Below are 11,017 nucleotides of genomic sequence, written 5' to 3'. Positions count from 1 at the left end.
AGGCGTATGCAGTTTGAAACACACCTTTGCTCGTGAACACCTGTAGTTTTGTTTTCTTATCGTCAATCTTTTACTCGTATTATCAGCAAAAGCCAAACTGAAATGTGCATGTGGCACAAGCACACGCGCACACACACGCAGGGACAGAACCATAGCCACGCCCCATTGCTGGCTGGCTGGCATGCTGCATTCAAGGACCTCCCATGGGGCGTGGCCAGTATGGAAGCTTATATATTTCCCCTCACGACTCGCTACTTATATTTTATTCAGCTATGCAGCGGAACGGACCTGTCATTTATACTTTTGTACATTGTTGAGAGAAAAATCCATATGGACTTTGCTTTGGGAATTTATTGCGCCGCTTCCTAGCTTTTTCTAGTGTTTTTTTAGGTTTCAGTCATGTTGAAAAATAATGGAAAGAAGACAGCTATCGCTGTAGTCAGCACAGCGTGTCTCTGCCTCCTGCTGCTCCTGGTTGCTGTGCAGCATCACCGGGCTCAGGTGGATGAGGAGACTATCGGAGGGGACATCGGGACGCGCTCTCTTCTCCAAGACGCAGCGCCCGAAGAGGACGCACAACTCGGGAGCGCGCAGGTCAAGAGCGGATTCTCGGCGTACTTCACGAAACTGACCCGAGGACGCAGGGAGGCGGAGAAGCCCGCCCGCAGCTCCTCCGCGCCCGCCGCCGAACCTCCTCCAGCTGAGGACATCAGCGCTGATGACATCTTCATCGCCGTGAAGACAACCAAGAAGTTCCATCATTCCCGGCTGAGTGTGCTTCTGGACACATGGATCTCAAGAAACATGCAACAGGTAACAGAAAAGTGCCAAATGAATTCTTGATGTCATTCATGTTTTATGTTGATCAGATACTGCGCGTGCACAGGCTGAAATGTTAGATTTTAGGAAATGATCTGCCTCTTTGTGGACTGATGTCACTGTTGCTGAACTCGTGCTGCAGAGCTGAACAACAGGCCAGTGTACACATGTAGGTGATGCCTGTTTGATGGCCGCTTACAGTGCTGTACTGTCCCCCTTGTCACCAGAGGACACACACTGAGATAGCCGCACAACCCCTGTTGTCAATGCTCAATTTCTCCGGCACTGTCACTTTTTATTCTCCTCTGAGTGATGTCCCTGAGAACGGAGGGAGCAGTTTCAGGACTCCCTCTTCTCCCTCTTTTAGCCCCCACCCTCCCCACTCTCTATTATGCCTCCTCTTTTTTGGTGTCCCTGTGAATGCCCCCGGTGCAATGGATGCTTCACAGCACCGACTCCAGCGCTGTCCCCCTTCCAGGACTAACAAAGCGTCTTTCTGATGGGGGAAGAAAAGCTTTCCCAGCCTCTTGTCTCCGCTCTCTCCATGGGAACGTGGGAGCCGAGTCTGGGTCAAGCTCACTGGAGGGATGGGAAAACGGGGGCTTCGTTAAAGGGATGCCTGGGACAAAAGGGTGCATCTATAGGCAAGTTTGTGCTGGGAAGCAGGACGCTGAGTGTGGCCTTGAGAACCAGACTCTTTTAGAGGGTGCACAAAGACATGCATTGCTATAGTGTGGAGAAAGCTAGTCAAAGTGATTTTATCCTGCACCTAGAGGTGTGTCACATGTCCTTTTTCAAAAGTCTGTCTAATTTGCCTCGGGCACTGTTGCACAGGGCTTCCCTTCTTCAAAACTTGTGCCTCTCTCTTTTATCTCAAGCACCAGTTTGGGGAGAGGTTTCCTCTCTTGAAGTGTGTTTGATGTCAGTCACTGATCAGGCAGAATTACCTGCACAGCTTCGCATTAGGGCCCAAACCAGGCTCCACAGCATCTGCTTATATGTGAGTTAATTGTACTAATTGGTTGTAATCATTGTGTGTGATGATGTTAGTTAACCCATCTGACAGAGTTAACAGCAGGGCTTGTAGGACTGGCAGCTGGTGGGTGGCTGCATGGACAAAAAGGACAGACTGAGCCTCACAATGCAAAAGGGAGTTCCTGGAGGAAGGGTGACAGGTGGTCAGGAGAGACAGAACAAAGAACGGCCTTAATGCCAGCCATATGATGCTCTGAGTTCCCACCATGTGCATATGGTGCAGCCTCCATAGTCAGGTTTGATTCTCACACTCAGCTGATGAACATCTGTGGAGTTTTGGGTCACTTTTGTAGCAGTACAGACACAAAGGACAAAAGCATGATTTCTACAAAATCCAGTTTAGAAGACTTTTATTTCTAACTGTGCTGTTACTTTTCTACTCAACGTGAGATCCTTTAACTCTCATGCAGATGGGATTGCTATCTGCTGCTGTTTGCATGAGAACAGGGAGGGAAGATTATCTCTGTGATAGCTGTGTTGACACAATAGTGCCTGTGGCCTTCTTAATCTTTGAGCCCATTCAGAGAGTAAATAGCATTTTTTTTTTTGTAAATCCGGCCAGTTAGAATCTTTATGTAAAAGATTCCCCTTTGTGGCCATGTTTGAATTTGTGTTTTTGAATCAGAAAGCCTCTATTATTTGTCACAAGTCTTTTTTGTCACAACTTTTCTCATATACATTATCTCCTTCTGTTATCTATTATTTCCACATTAATCATTCTGGAACAATAGAGCTCCAGAGCAGGGTTGTAAGACAAAAGTACAAAATGGATCACCATACTTCCTGTTTCAGTGGGTTCATCAGCAGCAAGTTGATTTGCAAAACTGGCACGTAATAACTGCTTTTATCAGAGTGTAAATCCGTTTTCCAGCTGGCACATCTTGTGCCACGCATTCCAATAATTAGTCAGTGGCATTTAGAAAAAAATTTGGCGATGTGGTTAATCAAAGGACAAGCCGGGTGATAAAAATCTGTGCCTGTTGTTAATCTTTTACAAGACTTTATCCCTGCTGCAGTCATTCCAGCGCTCTGATGTCCACATCATTTGTCCTGGTGAAAAAAAAGTGCTGAAAATGCTTTGAATTTCTGGGACAGAAGGGGGAAGGAGCCAGGGTGGAAGTGGTTGATCTAGGGAGGGGAGCCCGATGCCCTTCCTTCCCGTGGAGCTGGAGACAGCCAGCGAGGCACCACGTTCAGCTCAGACAGGGCCGTGCCAGGCTTTCCTGGGGTCAGGAGTGCAGCCCCCACCTCTTCGCCCCCCACAGCCCTCTTAGCTCTCATCTCCTTCTTCTCCTCACCCTGCGGCCCCTCGCCTCTTATCTCTGCTTCACACACTGACATCTTTTCTTTTCTTTTTCTTTTTGGTAAAATTAGTATTCCTTGAAAGTAACTGTTCTTTTTGAGGCTCACTTAAAAAAAAACAAAGGCAGGAGAAAAGGTTTCTCTTTAGTTAACTCCTGCAGCTGTATGCAAATGCTGGCAAACATATTCAAAATTTACCCAGTGGAGACTTTACCCAGCATGAAAACTCACAGCATTGTTCTATTCAAGAGGCTCTGTCAGTGTATGTGGCCCAGGGGGCGGAGGCGGGGGTTGGGGGTTGGGGTGGGGTGGGGTCTGGGGCAGGATAGAGGGTGAAGTGGGAGTGAATGGCCACACACGGTTTTAGATTTACTAATCAGCAGTGAGATTCCACCCCTTTCCTCCTTCCTCCCTCCCTGCCTCTCTTTCTGTCAGTGCCCTGGCAGCTCTGGCAGCTGCCTCAGTGATTAGGCTGTCTATTCAACAGGCTTTAAAGCAAACAGCGCCAGCCTCTGATCCCCACACCAGCAAAACCACCACCCTTTCTTAAATAAATACAGGCTCATGGCTTTAGCATCGAGCAGCATCTGCTCAGAGTTTGTTCCGCAAACAGTTTGAGTGGAAAAGAAAGAAAAGCAGAGTGGAAAGATGTGTCTTTTCATTCCAGTAAAGTCAGCTTCCTGTTGGTAGATACAGATCAGTAAATCGCAGTCATTCAGCAGCATGGTGGAGAACACGGGTTATAGCTGTGAAGGTTAAGGCACCACGACCTGACGTGTTGAGACACGTGGCCTAGATAAGGTAGCGTGATGTTCGGCAGGTGCTGCCTCACCTCAGGTGAAGTGTAAACAGACCACTGGCGGTTACAAAGCCCACCGCCGGCAGCCTTTTCATTATCACCATTCAGCAGCTTGCACCTGCTCACTATCATAAAGAGGAGTCTAATCTTCTCCGGCTCCTTTTTAAGTGTGTTCACATAAGGCGCCCTTTGTTGTTCCCTCCTTTTATGAGTAACTGCTACATTTAACAAGCGCCTGCAGTCTCATGGTTTGATTCTTGAGTCTGTCAGTCATACAGCAGCCAGCACACGGAGGATTTTATTGGTGGTTTGTCAGATCTGTGTGCTGCTGTTGTAGTTGTATTCAACACATTGAAGCCCGGCAGCAGGTCCAGCAGAGTGAAGGGGCACAGCCGGGGGATGACATGTATGAATGGGGTGTGCGTGGGGCCGGACAGTCAGCCTCCTGCTTTGTTCTATGTCTGGGATACTTTGGGGTGGCGGCATAGTTGCCATGGAGAGAGTGAAACACGGGACAAAAGGCCTTTATTAGAGCCAGGGGTTGTTTAACTCAGTGTGTTTTCCGCTGCATAAAAGGCATGTTGATTGATGCTAATCACACCAGGCTGGATGTGTGGATGAAGAACTTTGGACTCAGTGTTGAATTTGATCGCGTGATTGTTCGAAGTTGTTCTGATTTCATGGATTCAGGGCATTTATCTGTAATGTCTCTTGTTTGTTCACAGACCTACGTCTTCACAGATGGAGAAGATGAGGAGCTAAAAAAGAAGATTGGTAAGTTTTATGAGGGGAATTTCATATTGGGAACAGAGAGGCATGTTGTTTTATTATAAAGGTCAGGAAATTCTGAATTCACGAGAAACCAAATTATATGTTAAAGGTAATAAAAATTCTGCTTTGAGCATTTTGCCTCTGTGAAGAACAGCATTAAAACACATAGAGCCTCCATTGATGGTGCCATCTTTCTAACTAAAGATCCTTCTGTTTCTTTCATTGTTGCCACAGGGAGTCATGCAATCAACACCAACTGCTCTGCAGCTCATAGCCGACAAGCCCTGTCTTGCAAGATGGCAGTGGAATATGACAAATTCATCGAGTCAGGGAAAAAGTAAGCATATTTATTTTAATGGTCATTTTTTTAAATTAATCTGCATATCTCAGGATCTCATGATTCTTCTGTTTCTGCTTTTTAGGTGGTTCTGTCATGTAGATGATGACAATTACGTGAATGTTCGGACTCTGGTGAAGTTCCTGTCCCAGTACCCCCACACCCAGGACATGTACGTCGGCAAACCCAGCCTCGACCGGCCCATAGAGGCCACAGAGAGGCTGGGGGACAATAAGATGGTATGGAGAAGATTCTTATTTTTGCTGAATGATATATTGAGGATCATGCACGTTATATTTGGCAGGTAATTCTGTATATTAAAACCACTTGTTTCTTCGTCCGTATAGAAACCAGTGAACTTCTGGTTTGCTACTGGAGGAGCAGGGTTCTGTGTGAGCCGGGGTCTGGCACTGAAGATGAGCCCATGGGCCAGGTGAGATGCATGTGCACACATCCTGTATTGTTGTTATCATCATTATTATTGCATAGCAGAGACTTCATATTTGCGGCCTAGTCTTAAGGACGACAATACCAAAAAATGTCTCAGTTGTCACTTTTTGGGAAATGTATTTGTTTTCTCTTCAAAATAAAAGTGCTTTCAGTATTGAGAATGAGCTTATCTCAGCACAAAGATATTTAGGGCAAGGTTGTCCAGGTTATACATTTAGAAATTACACACTAAGACTCTGTCACGATAACGCTGATGTCTTGTTTCGTTTTTTGTCTGTCCAGTGGCGGTCACTTCATGAACACAGCGGAGAAGATCCGCCTGCCCGACGACTGCACCATCGGCTACATCATCGAGTCGGTTCTGGGGGTTCCTCTGACCCGCAGCAACCTGTTTCACTCCCACCTGGAGAACCTGCAACAAGTTTCAAGATCTGAGATTCACAAGCAGGTATCAGAGAGGCTTATACATCTATTTTTTATACACTATAAGCATGAAGCTGGAATCAGTGCGAGAGTGGTGTTTTTTTCTCTGTTTCTCATGTTTTTGCTGTATTTTATCTCGCAGATCACTCTCAGTTATGGGATGTTCGAAAACAAGAGCAACATCATCAATCTGAAAGGGGCTTTTCCTGTGGAGGAGGATCCATCAAGGTGAGAGATTGTTCTGCATTTAATATCTCACTCTCAACCCTTTTCAGCAAATCTAACTCTGCCTCCCTCATCTCTGTCTTCCAGGTTCAAGTCTGTGCACTGTCTCCTGTATCCAGACACCCCATGGTGTCCTCCCCAGGTTGCCTTTTAGGGCGACCGCTCCTTTCTCATCCTCGTCCCCGTCATGCCTCGGTATCTGAAAGGCTTGTGGGGACCAGTGTTTGGTATTAGACTGCGCGGCTGTTGTATTCTTACTGCAGTTGTGTGCGGTCTTTTAATAGTTTTACTGGGCTGCTGTGCGGCCCGCCTTGGGACTATTCCATCCTGTCTGGAGTCAAGACCTCATCCCATAATGCACGGGCAGAGGACTCAGGCTCTCAGCAGGAAGTAGCTTTCAGCATTAAGCTTTGCAGGCAATCAGTCGAGCTTTGTGATGTATATGTTGCTTGTAAATGTATCTGCAATTCTCATAGAATGTATTGTCATATATTCAAGCCTTTTTGCCAGCTTTACATTAACATTTATTTTGTTTTAGCTTTTAAAAACACAAAGCTACACAGGTCTTTGTTTGTAGGCTTTTATCATATATAATTGGCTTCATCAGGCATTTTTGTTTCAGCTCTTTTAACTCTGATGACTCCGGAAAAACGCTCTAATATGAAGATGTTGTGCTTTTAAGTTAACAGTGTTATTTCACCCACAAAGAGTTGGCAGTAGGCAGATTTCCAAATGCATCCTTATGTGACCTAATCTGAAGAATGTCAGGACGAAGCACTTTTTTTGGTGAACTGACCTAATTTACGTCCTTTAATGACACGCTTCAGATTTGTGCCCAAACTAACAACAAATAATAACCCCTCAAAATCTCAATATCTGTTCATTTTTTAATGTATTTAATAACACTCCTTGCATTTGATACAATCAGGGAAAAATAATGAGTGGAAGAGATTTTGATTTGGGGTTACAATCAGCTTTTGAATTGCTTTGAATTTTTTTCTTTTCTTTTTCTTTCTTTTTTTTTATTTTTTGTATAAAATATAATATTGCACAGCTGAGTTTCAAATGAGCTGAGATTTGCTCCTGAAAAGACGCTCACCTCACAGGGTTCGACAGTGGAGAATCAGTCATCAGGTTGCATGAAAGCCATTTGTGAAGAAAACAATTGCATCCAGTAGCTTCCAACTAATAAGCACATGTGGAATCCATGTAATCTGAGCCACAGTCTATAATAGTTTGCACAAAAGACTGATGTGCTGCTCTGTTATTATGAACGTTATTGTTCTTTATTTACACATGATATTGGCTGACTGCTGTTGAAGCCTGTGAGGTGAAAGCTTAGCAAGAGCAACATCAGTGTTTCCACATGGAGGTGTTTGTTCCCTCTGTGTCGTCTCTCACCCATATTGGGTTACACTGTACATCTTGATTACAGTATTGTGTACTGTGCCTTTGTTTTAAAGTAGTAGTGATTGTATAATGTTTAGAATGTAATTTCCCTTTTGTGGTTTACATACGCTTTTAATGACCGGGATGTGATTTTATTTGTACTGCTTTGAACTGCGTTAAATGACTGTGGTGTTTATTCTCCAGTATCTGGAGGGTTCGAACAGTTCATTCCCAATACTGGCTTCTCAGGGATTATGAGCTGATCCTGGTATTAACTACCATGGGACCCATGGTGGGACCTAAACCTTTGAATAAAAGTGCATAACCACTGAGAAACGTAATATATTTGGTCGTGTTTTTATTTGAATGTCGCCTGGGTTCAAGATCGTGACAATTTTCAGTGCTGGAAAGTGACTGAGTTTATTGAAGTACTGTGCATATGGTTTTATGGTGTTTGTACTGTGAGTATTTTGATTTCATGCTGTTCCACTACATTTCAGTGGGAATTATTATGCTTACTATTTATTTGACAGATGTAGTTACTAGTTAACTTTAAGATAAGTACTTATTAAACCTTCAAACCCAGTCTCTTAAAATATTGTAGCTTACATTTCTAGGATTAAAACATAGTCATTTTGATTGCCTTACCCTCTATGTTTCTCAAAAGGTTTAAAGAATTGTTTGAGCCTCAAAAAAGTAAAATTAACTTTTAAGAAAAAACAGCTTTGTTAAATATGCTAGTGCTGACTAAGTAGGCTCAGCATAAAGACTGTAAATGGGGAAATAGCTAGCCTGTGCAAAGGCACCCAAATCCCTCTATCAGCACTTCTAAAACCTGCTAATAAACATGTTACACATTTTTTTGTTAATCTGTTCCAAAACAGTCAAGGGTAAAGTTTGAAATCAACAATGTGCAGTTTCACAGGGCGTTATGTAACTTCCTGAGTGTCCACTGGCTGCCAGGCAAGTTCGCTGTTTGGAGCCAAGAAACACTGTGTAAAATGGATGTTATTATAGCTGGACAGAGCTAGGTTAACTACTTCTAACAAATCTTAATTTTTGTCCAGCGATGTGAACTTCCTGTCACAAGGTGAATATGTGCCATTTAGCAAAGAAAGCATTAAGCATCATCAAATCTGTGGAAAAAAGTTCAAAAGTACATTTCCTCAAGTAAATAATGACTAATTCTGATGGACTTGCATTAGTTACTTGGATATTTTGATTTTATGCCACTTTATATTGACACATAAGGGAATATTACACTATGGGTCACCAGTTGGACTAATTAACTTTAAAATGAAAACTCTTAAATATAATTAAGAACCATTTTTATCAGCCTGCATGCACACTGGCTGGTCTCTGGCAGACACAGAGCCGAAGATCCATCACCAAAACCTTGCATGGGAGACAAATTACTTGGAGCAAACATCCCCACCACAAACCATAATCACAGCCTTGCCTTCCAGAGATGTATAGTGGGAAAAACGACAGTCTTTCATGTGTCTAAAGCTCATGTTCAAACAGACATCTGTCATCTGAACCCTCTTCCTACTCCGGGCTGACTCACAAAATGCTTCCAGTAAATCTGTTCAGTAGTAGTTTCAAATCATCATCATACATTATATGAAATAGAAGAACCAAAAATAGTTTGATTGCTGGCTTTAACCATTTATTCAGTGGCAAATAGTTGACCAGCTTCACTCAGACTGCTAACAAGAGGAGCAGAGAGGAGAGTGATCCTTCCTCTGGCACTGTACCCATGGGAAAAGAGGGCATGTGGCTTAGGAATAAAACTCCTGTATTATTAAATTGGCAGGCTGTGGCTGTGCAAACAGTAATCGGATCAGCAGCAGTTTGATCTTTTCCTACACAAGAGGAAGGTTTTTACATAAATAAATCATTAGTGTGTTGGTTTAATCTGTCTCTGCACTTTTTAAGCTCACACTTTCAAAACTGCCACCTGCACATAACATTTTTACGTAAAGACTGATGAGGCACATACTGAGCATATCCAATAAAAGTCGTTAAAAGGTAACTAGGACTCAGTGGGAAGTGAGAGGAAATAAAGTAGGCATATGAGATTTAAATTTCTCTGAAAGCATTTCCTTCAGCTCATTTGTAATCCCTCAAACACAGCAGTCTGTCACATCTGTGAGCAGCTTTGAATAAATGGCAGTTGTTAAATGTGATTACTGCTCTTTGCTGGTTTTCCATTGTTTATCTTTTCTTAACGTTTGCTATTGCAATTATGTCTGCTCCCATACCAGCAGCTGCAGAAGAATAAATACAGTCAGCCTGAGCTTTTAAGTGCAAGCTATTAGCACTTCAGTTTACACCTGAAGATGAAGCCATGTTTTCAGCTTCACACGGAGACACAGTTTTGGACAAAGGACAGAGTTTTGACAGAGAAGGGGAATCACATTATACACTAAATGCAGCTTTGAAATGACAGCACTAGCATAACAAGTTGTAGAGTAACTAAGTGCCTTATGTTTTTAATTAAATACAAGTACACAAGTATAAGTTAGTTCTTTAAATCCGTTCAAACTGAACAACTTTTTGGGACACCACTGACAGATGACCAAATGAAATGTGCCATTACAAGAATAAAATCATATATTTGTGTATAGGTTTGAACATTGTTGGAAAAAATTATTCACAAAGTCATTTTCTAAACATTTCAATGTGGAAATGTTTCATAATATGCCTTTAAATAAGAGGTCGTGATTGACTTTAACCGTGGACTGACTTAAGTAATGCAGTTTTGCATATGCATGGTGTGGCAACGGATGACAGAAAGCAAAAACACAAACGTCCAACTGCAGGCTTCCACTGTGTGTCGCACACCTAACCGTCAGTACTGAACTGTGGAGAAATATGACTGGAGGCTGTTGCTGATCACCTTCCACTGATAAAGGATCCACTATCCAAAATGCCTATCATGTTCTGTTGACAAAACATAAAAGTCCTGCATGACTTGTGTCTGCCTCAGTTTGAGTCAAATGTGGGGTGAAATGCAGCCTCTCTATCCATCTACACTCATTTCACTTTAGGATTAAAGATCAGGTGAAAAGCATGGAGCTTTCTGTCACCGAAGTAATAACTCAAGAGCTTGATTTGAAAGCCTCTTATCATTGTGTGACTCCTCACCCATTCATTTCTGAATGAGAAAGAGTCTAACTTTTAAATGACTAAAAATACATTAATTGACAAAGGGGACAAAAACGACTATGCATTGTTTAATTAATGTATTTAAGCACTGGCGATTCAGACTTCCCAGGTCTTACTGGCACCACTTCTCAACGGTGGGAGGATAGGAAATTCTCTTGCTTGTGGTCTGTTTCACAGTTTGCACCCTGCTCACCAAAACACAAACACGTGGGTGTGCTGTCTTGCACCTCCCATCAGTGATCTGAGTAGAACATGTGAAATTTCACAGCTCTGTAAAATCACTCTCTTTGTGTTTG

At 43.0% G+C, this 11,017-nt stretch overlaps 1 protein-coding gene across 1 annotated transcript; it reads left to right on the top strand.

Annotated features, from left to right (window-relative positions):
• Positions 1-257: 257 nt before the first annotated feature.
• Positions 258-7,891, top strand: lfng (LFNG O-fucosylpeptide 3-beta-N-acetylglucosaminyltransferase). Its single transcript, XM_046416135.1, has 8 exons — positions 258-813; positions 4,681-4,729; positions 4,961-5,063; positions 5,149-5,302; positions 5,411-5,496; positions 5,796-5,961; positions 6,079-6,164; positions 6,249-7,891. The coding sequence occupies exons 1-8, from the start codon at positions 400-402 to the stop codon at positions 6,313-6,315; spliced, it is 1,125 nt and encodes a 374-aa protein (XP_046272091.1). The 5' UTR covers positions 258-399; the 3' UTR covers positions 6,316-7,891.
• The last annotated feature ends 3,126 nt before the right edge of the window (positions 7,892-11,017 follow it).

The sequence above is a fragment of the Scatophagus argus genome, chromosome 16, assembly GCF_020382885.2.
Source record: "Scatophagus argus isolate fScaArg1 chromosome 16, fScaArg1.pri, whole genome shotgun sequence".
Taxonomy (NCBI): domain Eukaryota; kingdom Metazoa; phylum Chordata; class Actinopteri; family Scatophagidae; genus Scatophagus; species Scatophagus argus.
This window is presented reverse-complemented; position numbering and strand designations above follow the sequence as displayed.